Source organism: Rhinopithecus roxellana, chromosome 16 (assembly GCF_007565055.1).
Source record: "Rhinopithecus roxellana isolate Shanxi Qingling chromosome 16, ASM756505v1, whole genome shotgun sequence".
NCBI lineage: Eukaryota > Metazoa > Chordata > Mammalia > Primates > Cercopithecidae > Rhinopithecus > Rhinopithecus roxellana.
The window spans coordinates 50,980,182-51,000,779 of record NC_044564.1 but is presented as its reverse complement, the minus strand read 5'-3'; the positions used below and the strand labels follow the sequence as shown (position 1 = coordinate 51,000,779).

Here is a 20,598-nt window from a genome sequence, read left to right as displayed (position 1 = left end):
CCTACTCAAACTTTCTGCTCAAAGGGACATTATGAGATTACAATACTGGAGGGTCTTCAACTCTGAGAACTTCCCTTCCCCATTGACATGTGAACCTACCATCCACAATTGAGAGAAGAGAATGAGCAAAGACTCTTCGTAGTGGGGATTTTTCTCTTTTCACTTTCTCATGTTGCAAGTGCTCTCCCTGTCATTCATGGACCTGTGGTTTCCAATCCATGACCATTAATTTTATAAACCTGAGAAGGAAGAGCAGAGGCAGTATCTATTTATCTTGAGTGAATCATCTAGGGGATGACTAATATAGTATTATGAACCGCAATCATACTTTTGTCTGATTTGTCCAGTGGATTTTAATTGCTGGGTCTCTCGAATGTAGAATTTGCTTTGTGTTCTACCCTTGTTCTTGACACATGATTCAGAGTATATATGCTTAAATCAACAAATAACTATTAGCATTTTATTTTCAAAAAGACACACCCAGGTTATTTTCCAGATCAATAGTTAGAGTTCAATAATGTTTGGGTTTGCAGAAAGATCAACTCATTCTGACACTGTTAGTTTAACCAGAGAATAATACTTTGAACTATGATCTTTTATTTTTTTTCCAATGCAAAAAAAAATAGCAAAAGAAAAATTTAAGTACAAAATTTATTGCAGTAAATAGATTAAAACTATTTCTTATGTAAACCAAAATCAACATTTGTTTCACTTGACTACCAGTAGTTGGAAAAATTATCTATTACAAATACAAACTCTGGAGAAAACACCAATGATGGTGCTTGTTCAAGTCAGTGAATGTGCTCAGACCACCAAGGAGAATTTCAGGATAACTCTCTTAGTAGAGAGATAGAAAGAGATGACAAGAGAGGAATAATAAATTACATTACTAATAAATGATCACTTCCTTATTGGACAACCATGAGTGACCTTCATATTTTTATGCCCTCAATGCCAAGGATTTAAATAACAGATTCCCAAATTCATGCTTCATGGACAAGGATTTCCTTTTATGAAGCTTCTTATGCATTTGTCAGGATACACTTTATCTATGCACTCAGCAATGATGGAGAAGAGGAGGCCACAAAGGAGGCTCCATCCCATCTTGACCACCCTCTTCCTCTTTGAATGATCTACATCCTTCTCACCAACTGTCTAAAGCCCCTCCTGTGCCCATTCACCAAGGGCTGTCTCCATTGTGAATCATTCTTCATCATCCATGTAACGAGCAGGAGGAAACTATGCTATGAGGCGAGGGACCAGTTTCTAGGCAGAAAACCTGGAGGACATTTTGCATATTTTAAAAGAAGCTGATTAGCCCTAAAGCAATCTCTGCCGCTTCTCCAAGGGCTTTAAGATATTGCAGCAACCCTGGGGCTCCACTTTCTGTTACAGCCCATTTTCTGAAGGGAGAGAGAAATCCAAACTGTCTCCTAGAAGAAGAGAAGTTAGACAGGGCTACCTAGCTCAAAAGTATGAAGTAAGCCAGTCCTCCCATGTCCCTCTAGGGACCCTTCTTCACCCTCCTAGAAGTCATTGTGTTATTGGAAAAGTTTCTTAACGTCTCAAAATCTCAGTTTTACGCACTTGTAAAATGGGAATAATCATAGTGCCTATCTCTTAAAGATGGAATGAGGGCTAACATGCATGAGAAGCTCATGGCACAGAGCCTGCCATATAACAGGCATTCCACACCTGTGAAGCCAGCATGAATGCCTCACTTGATAGAGGAGAAAACTGAGGCCCGGAGAGATGAAGATCCTTGGCCCAAGTTCAAAAGCATCAGGCTGCACCTCTTTCTACCAACCTGCAACCAGACTTGTCCTCTTGTATTTAAAACACAAAACAATATAATAAAGTTGAAGAGAAACCATCAGTTTTAAAAATGAATGTCCTGAGTCTAAAAGTCAAGATCTGTATCTTGAGACACAAGAAATTTCTGTTGATGATGAACATACATCATTAGAGTTTCTTTTCTTTCAAATTCTAGAGATTTATAAGGGGATTCTTTGAATTACATAAAAATATTTTTTAAACTTTATAAGATTTATATCAAGTGGTATAATATCATCTATGGCCAGTACAAATTCCACCCTATGCCCCGGAATTCCATGTATTATGAATTAACTATTCTGTCTATTCCATTTGGGTCTATAAGCAATTTTATCATGTCTGTTTGTATAAGGACCTCTTTTTAAAGAACAGCTCATTTAACATTTTGTGTTTGAACCATCTTGAAGGCAAATATTACAGTCATTTTCCTTTTACATAGAAAAAATACACATCATGAAAATAAAATAATACAAAATAACATTCATGGGTTCCAAGGGCATATCTCCCAGGATGTGAAGTACTGCTTCACTCTGGTAGTATGGTCAGCTGGAGGAAACTAGCAAACAAGCTAACACCACCAAAGGCTGAACAATCCATAAATTAAATAACAAACCTTCCCTTTGAGATTACTAGGTGATGTAGAACAGGAGGGCATGTGGCTGTCCTGACAACCAGCATCTATTCCTCCCTGGCTGGAGATGAGGTGGTGGGAGGGAAATTGAGTAGGAGCAGAAAGAATCTCTGTAAGCAGAGCTCTCAGAGTAACACCTTTGGGGACCCAAGGCCTGCCGGGGTTAGGATTAGTGTGAATCCTCTGAAATGTCTGCTTGGTGTTGGCCACACCCTTCCAGGGCCCCTGGCCTGCCCTGCCCTGGCATGGCCAATTATGTCTGGAATTCAGGGCTGTCATCCCCTCCCCAAGCTCTCATGTGGGGTCCCTGGTGTGGCTTTTCCTTCCACAGTCCCTCGTTTGCCTTTATCATCGGTAGCTGCTCCCCACAGCGGCGGCATCATGAGTGCTGGAGAGCTTTCTCTGCCTCAGCACTCTTGGCCTTGCCTCTGGGCATCCTCTAAGGTTGCTGTCACCACCAGGCCGGCTATGGACTCTCTATAAGATGGTGGGGCCTCTGGGTGGGAGTCATTTCCATCCTGGAATTCCAGGCCCGTCTCTGTATATAGAGGTGGAGGAATGCCAGAGGCCTCTCTCTCTGGAGGACAGTTCTGCTTTTCCACCTCAAGGCTCTCTTCATAAGCTGGAGGGTAAAAGTCTGGCCTAGGGGACAAAACAGCACAAACATGCATGCGTTATTCAGGCATTAATGCCAAAGAGGCAGACGGCTGCCTCTCTCAGCTCAAATTGTGCGAAGCTAAACTGTTAAGAAACATGGATTTCTGAAACAGATGTACCTCTTCCTGGCATCACCAGTTTTTAAAAAAACGTGCTGTTCTTCCAAAAGAACCTTTTTATCAGCCACAGGATGCCTGCCTCTAGTCATATTTTTTTCCCAGTGGGTTATGCCAAGCTATTCCTTCTCTATTGCTCATTCACTCATGGAAACAGTGAGATCCTTGTCAACAGTAGAGGAGGTGGAGGCTTTGGATAGGGAACTTCTCTCTACCGAGTACTTAGTCCATTCACATCCTTGCTCCCTTTCTCGCATGGCATCATCCCCTCAATTGCACCCACTTTCTCTGATCATCACAGTCAACAAAATAATGAATGAAAACCTACTTTGTGCTGATCCCTGAACTATACTAGATGCCCCGTCTCTATCCTAACACCCTTTCAAGACTCAATAGCTAGTTTCAAAGAAAACATACAAGCATACTCATTTCTCACATGATACCAACTGACAACTTTATGTAGATTTCAATTGCAACCCTTTCTATGACAGTAGGCTAAAGCAGCCATTCGTTCGGGGGCTGATGTACTCATTGGCCATCTTGCCCAGCATTGCTAATTGTTAAATCCTCCTGGCTTCTCCATCATGAATGAATCTGGGAGAGGGGGAGAGGCGAGGAAGAGACCGGTGAGCTCAGCTGAGTTGTGTATTTATAGAGCCATCCTTCCAGTGCTTACAGGGAGTGTTTATGGTGTGTAACCACAACAGAACAGGGACTGCCATTTGTAGCCACAACTCCATTCCAAATGTTACCAGGCCCAAAGCCAGTCACTGAAGAAGTTGTCTACTGTAAGGCATAAATCTCAGCCTTCACTCGGAATAGCCAAGGCTGAGTCATGGGGCACATGTGTAAAGGCATTTTACACAGAAAGGTGAGCTGTTCCCTGGAGTGATTTGAAAGGTTCCAGGATGACTGCTGCCTGCCCCAAATCCCAGCTACCTCTCCCAACCCCACCCTCTTTCAACTGCCATCCACATTCCCAGTCCCCTGAATTCCATCACTGGAGACCCATTTGCTTTGATATCTCAACCTGGGTATCCATTTTGAGTGCAATTGCTTTGGAGAAATCTGACTTCCCAGGCTGACTTGCTAGCCATTCTGCATGGGATGAGCATCTAATTATATGCAGCGAGAAGAGGCAGTAAAATGGGGGTGTAACAATGTCCATAATTGACTTTCAAAGATTTCGGTATACTGTAATACTATGCATGTGTTAGTCAATTTGAGCTATATCCTAAAGGCAATCAGTTACATGTATCAGAAATTCACACTCTAGAGGTAGTCCTCTAACATTTATACAAAAAGAAATCATCACTCTAGAGGCATCTTCTACAATCACTTCATTTATCATAATTTTTAATCAAACCCAGAAACTCTGCTGGTTTACATACAGTATTACAGTATAACACTGTAAATAAGTTTTGGTTTTCGTGATTATCTTATTAAGTAGCATAAAGGATGCTGAAAGTGGATCTTCATGGGTAAGATTACTTGTATTCAAGATACATGGAGTAGCTAAAATATTTTAGATATTTTCTACTCTTGCACAAAGAGGGCAAAATAATTTATAGTCTTGTAGCCTGTATCTTGAGAATGATGCCTAGGGTGTTATCCCTAAATGGTCCTGTGGCTAGCCAAGAATTAGGAGGTTTCTTGTTGCCTGATACTGACTATAAGATTAACTTAATCTTTTTTCTTCTTGTGGTAAAATATATATAACATAAAATTTACTGTTTTTAAGTGTATAGTTCTCTGGCACTAAATATACTCATATTGCTCCACAACCATCACCTTAAAACTCTCTACTCATTAAACAATAAGTCCCCAATCTCTCCTTCCACCAGCCCCTGGAACCACTGTTCTACTTTCTGTGTCTACGAATTTGACTACGCTAGGTACTCATATAAGTGGAATCACACAGTATTTGTCCTTTGTAACTGACTTGTTTCACTTAGCATAATGTTTTCAAGTTCATCCAAGTGGTGGCATGTGCCAGGATTTCCTTCATTTTGAAGGCTAATATTCCATTGCATGTATATACCACATTTTGTTTATCTACTTGATGGACATTTGGGCTGTCTCCACCTTTGGGTTATTGTGAATAAATGTTGCTACAAGCATTGGTGTACAAACATCCGTTTGAATCCCTGCTTTCAGTTCTTTTGTGTATAAACTCAGAATGTAGAATTGCTGGATAAAATGGTAATGCTATATTTAATGTATAGAGGAATCTCCACACTGTTTTCCACAGTGGTTGCCCCATTTTAACATTCCCACCAGCAATGCACAGGATTCCAGTTTCTTGACATCCTCACCAACACTTGCTGTTTGGTTTTGTTTTTTGATGATAACTATCCTAAGGTGTGAGGTGGCGAGATAGAATGAATCTTACCTCTAGAATATTATCACCTTACCCTGAAGGAATGTTTTACGCAAGGTGAGATCACAACACCTAAAAGGAGAGTAAACTGGGACTTCTCTGAGCTCACAGAGAATCCAGGACTCATTTCATGTCGGTTTCCTCATTTGTTGTGTGGCAGAATTTGTTCTGGGACTTGCTTTCCTTAGAACCTTAGAACCAGGTTATGGGAAGTAACTAACCATCACCTGCCACTAATTAATGACAGCTGCCATGATAAAACAAACGAGCCTGGGTTTCTAAATTGGCTTAGGTGGGTTTTCACTGGGGGTAGTGGTAGGGTTTCTCTGAGATGAGTTGCCCCTATATCATGGTTTTCCCCCAAAGATGACACCATTCTTCCTAATAACAACCCCAGAGTAATTCCCTGACAACAAAGCTTTGGTTCTAGACAGCCCATGGGATATGCAAGTTGCTCCATAGTAGGATCAGAAATTACTCAGATCTTATACAGCTCAGACCATCTCAGCCCTCCTTGGTCCCTCTGCTTGTCAGCAAGTACCTGTCCACTGTGGCCAGGGGCAGGGCCCCATGAGCAAGGTGTTGTCCAAGCACATGCCTCAACACTCCTTTGCGTTCAGTCACCTGGCGGTAGTTGCTCCAGAAAATTCCACTCAGAAGGATCACAAATCCCAGAGGCAGAAGCAAATAGGCCGCAATCAGGCTTCCCCGACAGTTGAATATGGAGTCCCAGGAAATGAAGAAGGCCCCCAGGCAGACCATCAGGAAACCCATCAGGAGGGCAAGAGCACAGAGAATGAGGCCAGTTCTGTTCTGCATCCTTGCACCTTAGGAACCCAGCACCCTGACCCTGCCGCTCCTCTGCTTCCCCGCTTGCTCCAAGGGAATGAGCTCATTAGCCAGCTTGCAGTTTTATATGCTCTGGGACCCACTGGCCTTTGGACAATTAAATGAAACAGGCACTTAGAAACTATTCATTAACCATTGAAAGTAACTGTAATATCCTTGGAGAATCAGCCAAAAAACAGCATTGTATACTGCAGGAAGGAGTGGCTTCGTCTAGCTGTTTTGCTCTTAAGAGTTGGGTAGGACACTCAGCTGTTCCCAGTTATTTGAACGTATGGCCCTCCTTTGATTAAAAGGCACTGGTCTCTCAATCCCCATGGAGGGCAATTCCCCACTAAAAGCTGGAGAAGTTAGCATTCTTTAAAGAACGATCTTCTTTGTGGTTTGGTAAGAAATCCCTTCCTAATTCCTTCTCCCTTTCTCTGTACTAAAAAGGCATTTCTGCAAGGTTGTTAACATGTTTATCTTGCCTCCCTCAACGAATCCCCACTTATTGCCCCCACACTATGATACTGGAATAATTCCAAGACAAAAGTTCAGAATGTGAACTCCGTGATTCCTGCTCTGTTGACAAGATGAAGAGCTTGAGTGGGAGCGGAAGGAGAGTGCTGGAGAGAAGGACTATAACAGTCAGAGCCTCGGGAATTTGGGGGGATTTGGGGCCTATAATTCCTGCAATCTTTCCCCCTTCAAAAAGTACATATGAAATATAATTCATTTTAGAGGATGCTGCTAAAATTGTTCCCTGTCCTCTCCTCCACACCTCTGCTCTATGGAGCATTGCCTCAAAAAATCTTTCCAACACCAGCCTTCTGTTTCCTGGCTGGAATTTGTTTTCTTTAGCTTGACTGTCTTTGATTGTGGATAGCTTATTTCAGACTTGGTTTATGCCCCGGCTCTGCCCTTTTTTATTTGACACTGTGGCATGTCTCTGCCAAAACCCATAGGAACCCTGGGTTGCTTTTACTCAAGATAGCTTCAGTTCCTCTTTGCGGCTGTTCCACTCCACTACTCAGTTACCATTGTTTTCCATTTACTTTCCCAATGAGAGAAGCAGTTTTTTGTGCCATGCCCTAGTAATCCCTCATATAACCTTTAGTCTCATACCCACCATCTCCTTAGCTCTGCCTTCATGTTAGGGCTGGGAGACATGGATATTAGAGAGGAAGGACACTATGGATCAAACACTATATAAGGCACTTCTCCATTCCAACCTTTAGCCCTTACCTTTATTAGCTTCAGTTTTAACTTTGAACTACCTTGATCTTCTAGTCTTGATATTGTCTTTGTAATCTTAAAACAGCTCTTATTCCCTCCTTCTCTAAACCATGAGATGGAAGATTGCTAAGATGATCCCTAAGGATCCCACCTCCTGATATTCATGTCTTTGTGTAAGTAATCCTCTCCCCTGAGTGTAGGCTGGACATAGTGACTTGATTTTAATCAATAGAATATGGTAAAGGTGTTAGGAAGTTACTTCCATGGAGGCTACCCAAGATTGTGGTTTTCATCTTTCTAGCAGACTCTCTCTATTGCCCTCTTGGCTTGCACCCTTTGAAGAAGGAAGCTGCCATATTGGAGAGGCCCATGAGGCAAGGAATTGAGGGCAGATTCTGGCCAACAGTCAGTGAAGAACTGAGGCCCTTACTCCATCAGCCCATGAGGAACTGCATCCTGTCAATGACCACATGAACTTGGAATCGAATCCTCGTCCCACTGAGCCTTGAGATGACTGTACTCCCAAGCGTCACCTTGACTAAGTGACCCTGAAGTAGAGGACCCAGGTAAGTCATACTCGGATTCCTGACCCACAGAAGCTGTGAGATAAGATGTTTCAGCCAGGATCCTAGATGCCACAAGATGGCAAGAGCTAGAATCAACGAATACATTATGATCAAATCATTTCATGTTATGTGGATGTGACTATTTTAACAAATAAAAGAGGTCACAAGTTTTAAAAATGTATATTTTTAAAATATGCTAAGTTTTGTGGCAATATTTTAGGCAGCAGTAGATAACTAAAAAAATTATCTTAAGACTTTGTAAATCAGAGGAGACAATCAATGCTAAGTATTTATCACAGTACCTGGCCCAGAGAGTGTCCTATGAAGGTTACCTGTAATCACCCTCACCAATATTGTTATTATCAATGCTGTCATAATTCTAAAAATCTGTGGAAGACCCAGGACCCCCAGCTGAAATGTCTGCACTAGGAGTTGGGTCCCAGGAACAGGTAGATGGTAAAGTCCCAGCATAACGTTAGGAATCAGGTGACGGAAGAAGAGTACTCTCAATGGGAACTGCCCATCAGACAGCTGGGCTTCTCTGTTTTAGACAAAACTGGAGGCAGAAATTAGACTGGGGTTATGACAGGCCAGGCCTCATTCTTGTGATCACATGAACATACGAGCAAATAAGTTTCTCTATACTTTTTCCTCCTCCATGCCAATAAAGTACACTAGAACCATTGCCTTATAGTACGCCAGACAGTTCCTTCCCCTCCAATGCCCTTTGAAGGGGCTCCTGTCATTCCACAGCAGTGTGGTGGTGGTGGTGGTGGTGGTGGTGGTGGTGGTGGTGGTGGTGGTGGTGGTAGTGGTGGTGGTGTGTTTTTGGTGAGAAATTAGGTATGGAAGAGCAAAATCCAGGAAGTGGCAGGGGGATGGAAAGATTCAGTCCCTTTACATAAAATTTACCTGAAATTAAGAATAGTTCCTGGGCTCAGGGTATTTGAGGAATTTATTTTGGGCATCAAGGGGAAAGGGCTGGGAACATTTGCAGCATCTGTGGAAAGTAGACGTGAAAAGGAAAAAAAATCAATATGGAAATATGAAGTATCACAGGGAGCCATATTTCTCCTTCAAAATGACTAAGAAATACTAATGAACACCACACAGTCTATCTGTGTAATAAAACTGTACCTGAAATACCTCCTAAATCTGTACAAATAAAAGTAAATAAACAAATTTAAAAGGCAAAAGAAAGAGAAATACTGTTGAGGTTATTTTGTGTGTTTATTGTTTATGTTTATTATTAAATATACGTTACTAAATAATAGCAATTTTTTTAACTTGACTCTGCTTCAGTTCCTCTTTTTGCCCATCATAAAACTTTATTATGAGTAATTAAAACTTCACTCGCGGTGGGGCGTGGTGGCTCAGGCCTGTAATCCTAGCACTTTGGGAGGCCAGGGGTGGGGGGGGGTGGATCACAAGGTCAGGAGATCGAGACCATCCTGGCTAACACGGTGAAACCCCATCTCTACTAAAAATACAAAAAATTAGCCAGGCGTGGTGATGGGCAGTCCCAGCTACTCTGGAGGTTGAGGCAGGGAAACGGCGTGGACCCGGGACGCGGAGCTTGCAGTGAGCCGAGATCGCACCACGGCACTCTAGCCTGGGCGACAGACGAGACTCTGTCTCAAACAAACAAACAAAAAAGAAAACTTTACTCGCTGGTAAGAAATTACCAATGCTTAAAATGGTAATTTTAATTATAAGAAAAATTAGGTTGAAAAGATAGTGTGTTCCCTCTCATTGCCAAATAACATACAATGCTGCAGATAAAAACAGAGATCAGCATAGTTTTTAGGAACTATACTTCACCCTCAAATTTATTTGGATACCTGGAAATTCATTTGCCATCATCAAGCTTAGGGTGATTTATTATAAACTGGTTAACACAATTGAGCATCATAGCATCTTGAGAGAGTTCTAGTCTGCAAATGTAAGTAAACCACCACTGTACTTTACAGTAATAACACAAAACCAACATCATACTGTAAGCAAAAGATGCTGTTATCATGTGTTATTATGAAGAGTTATTATGAAGGTTATCATTGTTGTGCATACTTTCTTTTTTCTGAAAATATTTGATCTTTTCGTGTGCTTTGTAATATATGCTATGAGTGTAGTCATACATATATGGAGATTATATATTAAGCTATATCTATATCAGGAGTACGTGCCCACTTTTTTAACTTTGAAGTTCAGAGGTACATGTCCAGGTTTGTTATATAGGTAAACTTGTATCATGGGGGTTTGTTGGACAGATTATTTAATCACCCAGGTATTAAACCTAGTACCCATTAGTTATTTTTCCTGATCTTCTCCCTCCTCCCACCCTCCACCCTCCAATAGGACCCAGTGTCTGTTGGTCTCTTCTTTGTGTCCATGTGTTTTGATCACTTAGCTCCCACTTATAAATGAGAACATGCAGTAAATACGTTTTCTGTTCCTGTGTTAGTTTGATGATAATGGCCTCCAGCTCCATCCATATCCATACAAAGGACATGATCTTATTCTTTCTTATGGTTCCATAGTATTCCATGGTGTATATGGATCACATTTTCTTTATCCAGCCTATTATTGATGGGCATTTAGGTTGATTCCATGTCTTTGCTATTGTGAATAGTACTGCAATGAACATATGTGTGCTTGTGTCTTTATGATAGAATGATTTATACTCCCTTGGGTATATATCCAGCAATGGGATTGCTGGACTGAATGGCATTTCTGTCTTCAGGTCTTTGAAGAATCACCACACTGTCTTCCACAATGGCTGAACTAATTTACACTCCCACCAACAATGTATAAGCATTCCTTTTTCTCTACAACCTTGCCAGCATCTGTTATTTTTTGACTTTTAACAATAGCCATTCTGACTGGTATTAGATAGTATATCATTGTGGTTTTGATTTGCATTTCTCTAATAATCAGTGATGTTGAGCTTTTTTTACATGATTGTTGGTTGCATGAATGTCTTCTTTCTGCTTCAGTTCTAAACCACATGGATCACCGCTGTGTAAGCATTATTCCCCTTTTGTGCCTCAAAAATGACCAAGAATCACTAAAACCAATTACTTGTAATTTTAAACAATTTTTATTACTTGCAGTTTCCCTCCTATTTATGTTGCAGTATACCCTCTTTCCCCACACTCACTAGTTGTAATAACATTTTTGAAAAGGAAATGAAAGTAGATGTACACTTGCTTTACTCACAGTGAAACAGCACAGACATGGAGAGAAAGCATCTTGTTCTTCAGCCATCTTGAAGGTGTGGAAGAAACCCCAGCAGAAGAGCAGTTGTGATAACAGAATAGAAAATCAGGCCACATTTTCAGGGCTGGGGCAAAATAAAAAGAATGTAATAAAGAGGCAGTCGAACACTAAGAAGTTGCCTTAAAGAGTCATTTCAGGAGGCTTTGGCCCTTTACCTGAGCTGTATCCTATCTTCTGGATCTGCCTTCTTTCCCATGCCAACTTTTCTGCTTTCTCCCCCTTGCCACTACTCAGCACTGATTATGAGAGTAAGGGGCCATTTAAAGGTGGGAACACTGCAGAAGAGAGAGACTGATGATTCACCGCAGTTCACACACAGTATGGAATGATGGGAAAATGGATACGCTGGAGGAGTATGGCTCACACCTCTAGAGAGAGAAAAGTTCTAGGATCCAGTGGAGGCCAAGCCAAAGTCCCCCATCACTGTTTCCATCTCCTTCTCAATAGATCCACCAAGGAAATGATACCTTGCTTTTAAACTAGTCTATTTGCTTATTATTCTTCCTCTTAAAAATTCACCAATCAGCAGAAGTGTCTGACATGGCAGTAAGCAACAACATGCTATTGGGTTGACAGTTAAATTATCTTAAACCGTAATCACTCTTTCAATACTGTTCCTTTCAGCATGACAGACCCATGAGGATTGTTTTGAACACTGAGTGCCTTACCTTGCACATCAGAGCCCCCCAAACCTCATCCTTCTTTCAAACTCTCCTGTGCAATACACAAATGCCTTGGAACGTCTCACAGCCCTATGCACTCTAGCTTTCGTTTACCAGGCACATGGGCCAATACCCTTGTTTTGAAAACGGGAAGAGTATTGCTGTGAATGAGAAGTCGGTGGGAACTTTGGAAGGAAACTAATGGTGTGTAGAAGTTGTTGCATAGGAGGGCCATGGGGCCAAGAGCTGAGGCAGACTGGCCAGATTTCAGAAGGTCACTTTGGTTTAGGAAGTGAGGCTTTGTGGGAGGTAGGGAAGGTGCGCATATGCGTAGCAAGAGATGTCAGCCCTGCCTGATTTCATGGTGGTGATTACTGAGTGATTTCTGGATTAGCCTTTCACACTTGAGGGTTCACTGAGCATTGGCCACTTCCTCCTCTTTCCCATTCTTGTTTTCTTTGCTTTTGAAACTTTCTACCCACCCCTCCTTTTCCCCCAGTCAGGAGAAGATTTATATGAAGTGTTTTTTTTTTTTTGGTTGGCAAAGAACAGCTTCTTGCAAAGTGCATGGCACAGTAAGGTAAGCTGATGTGACAGAAGCACGTGAGGCCCCACTCACCCTGGGCAGAACCTAGTGGGTCTCCGGTACGGGGACTCTGTGGAGACCAGGACTAGGTGGAACCACGGGGCACTTGCCTAGAGTGTGAAATTTGTTGGGGATTGTAGGGGGTGGGGAGGGTGGAACTCAGTAATCAAGACAAATCATATTTTCCAGCAATGTTTTAAAAAATCGAATTAGCAGAATATGGCTGATGGGGCAGCAGCCTGTTTCTGTAAATAAAGTTGTGGTGAGGAAATTTGGTCCTGTCTTTCGGACAAACAGAAAGATACATTTTGTTCTAGAAAGAGGTCAATTTAATCCACAAATAAGCCAGAACAAATTTAATTTATTTGGGGATCCTTGGAAAACTGAAAGAAGACCACACTTCTGTGGCCATTTTGGATCAAATCAGAAGCCTCAAGCCAGGGCAGAATCTGCCTGCATTGACACCACCTGGCATGATGGGCAGGGACTTGTAAATATGAAGCAGGTTCTGTGCCCACTTTACGAAATTCTCTGTAATATTCTGTTTCCCTTTTCTCCACTTCCTATTTTTAATACTCTTGAATAGCTTAAGTGATAGCAAAATATGTGTTGCTCAAAGATTTAGTAGAACTCATAAAACCACTGGGTCCAAGACCTTTTTTCCTTACTTTTTTTTCCTGGTAATTTTTTATGACTGCTAGGTACTGTGTAGGACAGTAGAGACTGAGATAAATAGTAGATATGCCATACCTGAACATGGGCACAACTCTGCCATTGCTCACCTCTCGGTGTAGGGAGTTGAGCGAATCTAGTAAAGAGTTGAGCTGAGTTTGGGTTTTGTTGTTATTATGGTTCCCTTCAGTGCACTACTGGCTTCAAATTCCTCTGGTATTAACTGGTGCTTGGGGTGAGGGATGGCTTGCTGAAGGGTTTTTCTCCATGTTCCTCCTCTATCCTCAACTTTAGACCTTCACTGAGTACTTGCACCTGAGGAGGGTGGGTCTTCATACTCTTGCCTATTCCCTCAGCAGTAGACTATGCTTATTACCTGGTGCTTGCTAGCTGGGTGGTAGGGGGAGGGGGTTTCTCTGTTGTCTTGATCCACTTTAGTCTTATGTAGGCCTTAAGATCCTGGTGTTGGAGACAGGGTGCTTTCTCAGTGAACCTACCCTTTCTCCAGCATTAGTTTCCTCTAACAATCTGACCTCAGGATAGTTTCCTGATCCTCCCTGACAGAGGGCTTTTTCTTTTCACTTTTCCCAGCCACGTGGGTTTCACCTGTGCCCTGGAGGAAAGAGAGTTTGCCACCTCCCAACTCTAGCAGCTTAACAGAGTCCAGCTGGGGCTTGACACTTTCCTGCAGCAGCTGGGTGGAGATCCATGGGAGAAGAGCCCAGAAGTGGGTGTAAAGCACCATCATGTCTACAGCTCCCAGTGTTTCTGTACTCCCACATTAGCCCACATTTGGCATCTAACAATTAGTTTAAAACTTCAGCTGAATTATTCTTACTGTCTTGTATGACACTCGTGTCTCTTATTCCTGGGCCCTGTCATAGGAGAGCCAGGGCTTGTGTCCCAGCTTCCACTGGAGGCTCCTGTCTTTCCTTAGATTGAAGCTATTCCGTTGCCCTGTAACCTCAGCTCTCTGATGGAGTCAAGAAACATGATTTTTGTAGATTATCAGGCATTTTCTGGTTGTTAGATGAGAGCAATGCTCTTTCAGGCTTTCAAACTCCTGGGCAGAAGGGGGGATATCCTTGACACCATTTCTTTATGGTAAACTTCAATTCGTTTTTCAAATTCTCCTAAAGGTTTTAAGGTTATCCCTTCTCCTGAAGTCTATTTTTTAAATTTACAATTTCCTTAAAAAAATTCGGCCGGGCGCGGTGGCTCAAGCCTGTAATCCCAGCACTTTGGGAGGCCGAGACGGGCGGATCACGAGGTCAGGAGATTGAGACCATCCTGGCTAACATGGTGAAACCCCGTCTCTACTAAAAAATACAAAAAACTAGCCGGGCGAGGTGGCGGGCGCCTGTAGTCCCAGCTACTTGGGAGGCTGAGGCAGGAGAATGGCGTAAACCCGGGAGGCGGAGCTTGCAGTGAGCTGAGATCCGGCCACTGCACTCCAGCCCGGGCGACAGAGCGAGACTCCGTCTCAAAAAAAAAAAAAAAAAAAAAAAAAAAAAAAAAAAAAAAAAAAAAAATTCCACTTATATGCCTACCAATTCTCTTCACACACACACACACACACACACACACACACACATGACATTCACTTATAATATAATATATGGTTATAATATATGCAGTATTCAATTATAATTTTAAAATCTCATCTAATTTTCTAGGTATATCACCTTTCCAATTCTTCACAATTGCTATTTGTGTCTTTATTCCTTTTTTCTTTTTTTGATGCGACTACCCATAGCTATTTCATTAGATTTTTCTAAACTACTTGTTCATGTATTGATCTTAAGCGTCAGCATTTAGTTTTATAATCATTAAGGCTTTTTTTAAAGAAAGACTTTATTTTGTTTTATAAATTTATATTTCATAATTTTCTGAAGTTACTCCAGTCTACTTTGGATTTTTTGTCATTTGGGGGTAGTCTCTTCAGTAAATCAGGCCTTTTTAAACAATTCTATTAGTTTTATGATTCAGCAGTTTTTGCTTTAATCTTTAACAACTTCATTAGTCTATGTTTAATGACTGTTTGTCATCCTTTTTGTAGTATGCTTAATTTATCTCCAATCTTGTTTTCTAATAAATATGATTAGCACCACCCATTGTGTCACCTTGACCCAAATCACACACATTTTTATATGCCATGCTCTCAGTGTCAGTTATTTCCAAATAATAAGTAATTTCACCGAATATAAAAATAAGCAAAATATATAAACATATAAGTGATTTTAAAAGAAATAGGAAATAGCCCTTAAACAATTAAAACATGTTCAACCTCACTTATAATAAGGAAAGTACTAAAATACAATTTCTTGCCTATCAGATCAGCAAAAATCTCAGTGTGACAACACACTCTGTTGGCAAGGCTGCAGGGCAAAGACCCTCGTATATCTCAAGTGGGAATACAACAGCTAGCAAACTTACATTTGCATTTTTCCTTCTGACCCAGAAATCACACTTCTGGAAATATAGTCCAAAGATACATTGGCAAAAATACAAAATTTTACATGTACAGATTTACTTATTGTAGCAGCATTGTTTGTAATTACATAAGACTGGAAACACTCAAATGGCCATGAATAAGGGCCCAGTTGAATAAACCAAGGTACATTCACACGTCAGAATGTTATTCAGTTGTAAAAAGGAATGAGTAATATCTCTATATTACTAAGATGTCCTCTAGACTATACTGATAAGATAACAAATCAATTAACAAAGTTTATAGTATAAAAAAGGAGGGGATACAAATATGTATGAATATATGTCAATATTTTCAAAAAGAAACAATGAGAGTATCAAATAAAATTAATTTTTAAAATGGTTACCTTTAGGAGGAGGGAGGGACAGGGTAGGAAGGATGCAATTGGAAGACAGACTTATTTGAATGTGTCTTTAAAATAGTTATAACATTGGAACTACATGCATATTTTACATAATTAAAAACCAAATTAAATCAAAACTAAAAAGCAAAGCAATCCTTAAAATTTTTCTTTAAAAAAGGTAACAAATGAACCTAACTTCTTATCAGTTTGATTGCTTGCCATAAAAAAAAATTCTAAGTAAATTTAAATTGCAGTATTTTCATTCAGTGGGAAAGACTCTAGTGAAAAACAAAACAAACACAAAATCCACAAATAAACCCTAATATGCATTCAGTAGTCTTATGGATAGTAAGAATATGGGATATTGTAATCTTAGCATTGTGGGAGGCCAAAGCAGGCAGATCACTTGAGTCCAAGAGATCGAGACCAGCCTGGGCAACCCCATCTCTACAAAAAAATACAAAAATCAGCCAGGCATGGTGGTGTGCCCGTAGTCCTGGGTACTCAGGGTGGGGAGGTTGGGGACAGGGCTGCTGAGGGAGGTCAAGTCCGCAATGAGCCATTATCATAACACTGCACTCCAGCCTGGGCGGCAGAGTCCCCTTCCTTACAAACCCTTTTGGTAGACTTAGGAGCTTCTGGAACTCTCTTTATCTCTTTGCACTGTGTCCTGGAAGAGTCAGACCCAATGTTCCAGCTTGCTAATTTAATACTTATTTGCATCTATTTGGGTATTCTGCCCAATTTTTAAAGTAACAGTGATTGTATTTTCAATAATCCAGAAATCCAATTATTTCTTTTTCTATTTTATGGCTGTGACAGTCACCCCAGTGAATGAAAGTTCTGATTATGGGAGCCATAATCCTCTAGACTGTTGGGGTAGAAGCTGTCAGGTGTTCAGGTAGGTCATGTTGATTGATGTGGGCGAGGTTCCTCTCCCCAGCATAAGTGGTCTGGGAACTTCTCACATCAGAAGCAGCTAATGGTTTCCTTTTCTTCCCACCACTCCTCCGGCCACGCCTTGTTGTATATGTCAGTTACTCAACTCTGCTCTGCTTCTCTGTCCAGAGCCAGCCCTTCTGATAGGAAACTCCCCAGGTTCACTGTTTAAAGCAGTTGCTGAGGCTTTTACCAGAGAGCAAACACCACTCTTGCCAAAAATGCGGCACGTGAGACTGATGGGAAGATCATAACAGGCCAGGCAATTCATAATGCAATCTTTCGATTTTATTTTTTATTTTTCTTGAGACAGGGTCTTGCTCTGTCACCCTGGCTGGAGTGCAGTGGCATGGTCATAGCTTACTGCAGCCTGGACTTCCCTGGGTTCAAGCAATCCTTCTGCCTCAGCCTCCCAAGTAGCTGGGACCATAGGCGCACACCACCACACCCAGCTAATTTTAGAATTGCGTGTGTGTGTGTGTGTTTATAGTAGAGATAGAGTTTCGCCATGTTGCTCAGGTTGGTCTTAAACTTCTGAGCTCAAGTGATCCTCCCACCTCAGCCTCCTAAAGTGCTGGTATTACAAGCATGAGCAACCACGCCTAGCCCATAATGCAATCTTTTAATTTATTGATCACATAATTACTGACAAGGTCCCTCCCTGCACTGTACAAGTTAATCCTGAGCTTGAAATTTCTCTAGAACAGTAGTACACAAAACAGCCCTGACCTTTGCAGTAACCTCCTTCTGGTCTTTTTCTGCTTTGATTTCTCTGTCAGTCGGTTCTGTCCTTGGTCTGTATGTAAGGAAATCTTCAGAATTTCTGATCTTTGTAACTTTTCTTGTTTGGTATTTTAATGGAATTTGAAGAGCGGGAGGAAAGTAGACTGATGTGTTCAGTCTGCCAATTCGATCCCCATTTTTTTTCTGAGTGTATGAGGATATGAGTGGGTATTGTTTACAAAATTAGGATCACGTTGTATACGTAATTTTGTATTTTGCTTTTTTACGATAATGACATGCGTTTTTTGAAAACACTATTTTCAATGATTATATTTTGAATGAATCTTCACTGTTTATCATACTCAAGAAAAATAACTCATATTCTTTTATTTCTTCCACACTAAATAATAAAGTCCTTGAGAGAAAATGTCAGCACTGTAGATCCTTAAGACAAATTGAAATTCCTGGCACGTAGTAGCTGTATAAGTCTTCATGATTCAATCTGATGTTTTTTTTTTTCAGTAGAATAGGTAAGGACCAAGGCAGAAACTTAAGAGAGGGGATGGATGGGGAAAAAAAAAAGGAGTAAGTTTGACTTGGAAATAGGGGAAGATTAAATCTGCTCATTCATTTTGCAAAACCATTTTGATTTTATTCCCGCTTTCCTTTTGTGCTGTTATTACAGAAGCAGAATCCTTAGCTGAATTGGAAAATATGGTTGTTGAGATTTTCCTCCCCCTTATTAGAGCCCTAGAGACAAGAACCTATCTTTGGAACACAATGTTTCTTTCAGCACATGTCACAATGTGTATAAAGTATTTCTGAGGGGATGTGTTTCTAAGTTGAAGGTATTCTAAGAAGTATAAAGATGGTGCTGATCTACCCAAGTTGCTATTTACTGCCTCAGAAAGATGAGTCATGCTCTGCTTATGTTGAGGGACTGAAGTAATGACTCCTCATAGCCAGGAGTATAATCAAGTCGTGAACATTATCCTCACATAGATTTATCATCAAGCTTACATTTTAAAAAAATTTCACAAATATAATTGAGTGCCTCAAAAACAGATGATTCCCATTTTCTAGTCACAAAAGCTTAAAAATAAATCCTGGGTCTTGTTTTTTTTCTCTTTCTTTCTTTTTTTTTCAATGCATCTGTTTATTTAATGTGAGTCACTAATGTCTAGCCCAAGAAGAAGCTGAATAATTCATTAACAATATTTTTTTCTCTGAATGAGACTTAGACATAAATTATTATATCTTCATATACATATACAATGTTCATTAATTTTTTAAAAATCAGTAGGGGCCCACCTTTATTTAGTTTTTGAAAAATGGGTAGAAGAAGGAAGAAGGGAGAAAATTGCTGCTGATCTATAGGAAAGACTAGCAGGGAATATCTTGGTTTAAATTGAACTATGTACAGTTTCTCATGTTTCTTATGTTTCACGTGGTCCAATATGAAAAATACACCTAAAACAATCATAATTATGTACCAAGTACCTCCGTGTACCTGGCAATTTTACTTATGCTATCTTTAATTCTCACAACAATATTGCAAATTAAATAAGTTCCCTACAAGACTGAAGGATGCTGTGTCCTGAGAGAATCAGTGACCTACTCAAGGTCATTTAGAGTCACTTTACAAACACATCCCTGCTGACCCTATGTCCAACATTCTTCATCTTACATCACAATGCCTCTCTGCACAGCTGATTTTAACATTTGCAATTTTTCTTAATACATTTATAATTGATGTTAAAGTTATTAATTGCTGCTTCTAATAGATTTGCAAAATATTTTAGACTCACAGTAGTTATCAAACACCTGTCATTTACAAGTGTATCAATCAGGATAGGCTAGGATTTGCTTTGTAGCAAACAACCTCATATCTCCATGGTTTTAAACGACAAAGATGTATTCCTTGTTCTCTCACGGAGTCCATCATAGGTCAGCTAAAACTTTGCTCTAAGTTGACCTTATCTTCACTTTAGGATGCAGCTGAGGGCGTAGCTATTTTCCTGAACATGAATAGTCACACTAGCCAAGAGAATAGATGACACTGAAGGATCTTGCATTGACGATTACAATTTTGGCCCAGAGGGTTCACACATCGCTTTGTTATAACTCATTAGCAATAACTGGCCACATGTCCCCAGCCAACCACAGGAGACCAAGAAGGGTAAATCTACTGTAGGCCCAGAAGATTCAAATAGCTAGAAAGATTTGGTGAGCACTATTAATTCTACCTCACCAGGAATGTAACTAAGTGCTGCAGGGAACACAAAGAATAAGATATGCTCTTTGTCCTTTGAAAACTTACCATGAGCCATGCAAACAACCATAATGCAAAGCAGGTAAGTGTGAAACTGTAGTAGAAGCATCATGTTCAAGGAAGACAGAGGAAAGAATGATTAACTTAAAATGGTGAGACTCCAGAAGCCTTTGCAGAGAATACTACAGATGCACTCTTAAAGCTTAAAGGGTTTTAAAGCATCAAAAGATATTTTAGGGAGAAAAGTACTTAAACTAAGGGAACGGCATGAAAGGGTCTGGTGAGTTCAAGGCAAAGATGAGTAGATTGATGGGACAGGACCGGCAGGTAAATGAGACTAGGAATGAAACGAGAGACTGAAAAGTCATCTGGGGACAGAGTATAAAA

The 20,598-nt window shown here is 40.7% G+C and overlaps 1 protein-coding gene and 2 long non-coding RNA genes across 3 annotated transcripts in view; 1 reads left to right on the top strand and 2 right to left on the bottom strand.

The window, feature by feature from the left end:
• Positions 1–634: 634 nt before the first annotated feature.
• TMEM252 (transmembrane protein 252) lies at positions 635–6,505 on the bottom strand. Its single transcript, XM_010362972.2, has 2 exons — positions 6,159–6,505; positions 635–3,106 (listed from the first exon to the last, which is right to left on the bottom strand). Exons 1-2 carry the CDS (start codon positions 6,434–6,436, stop codon positions 2,872–2,874), a joined length of 513 nt encoding a protein of 170 aa, XP_010361274.1. The 5' UTR covers positions 6,437–6,505; the 3' UTR covers positions 635–2,871.
• Positions 6,506–6,654: 149 nt separating this feature from the next.
• The window catches only part of LOC104662067, a 101,093-nt gene continuing 87,149 nt past the window's right edge, over positions 6,655–20,598 (top strand). Inside the window, exons 1-2 of the long non-coding RNA XR_747930.1 lie at positions 6,655–6,850; positions 7,983–8,247. This is a non-coding gene — a long non-coding RNA (uncharacterized LOC104662067). The remainder of the gene's footprint in view (positions 6,851–7,982; positions 8,248–20,598) is intronic.
• LOC104662065 lies at positions 9,185–12,235 on the bottom strand. Its single transcript, XR_747929.1, has 4 exons — positions 12,192–12,235; positions 11,679–11,798; positions 11,464–11,587; positions 9,185–9,247 (listed from the first exon to the last, which is right to left on the bottom strand). It is a non-coding gene; the product is annotated as an uncharacterized LOC104662065 (long non-coding RNA).

Excerpts from the sequence above, each read along its gene's own strand:
- TMEM252 (XM_010362972.2), bottom strand. The coding sequence starts at position 6,436 with ATGCAGAACAGAACTGGCCTCATTCTCTGTGCTCTTGCCCTCCTGATG. Across the intron at positions 3,107-6,158 it reads CCCCTGGCCACAGTGGACAG|GCCAGACTTTTACCCTCCAG; the intron begins GTACTTGCTGAC and ends TTTGTCCCCTAG.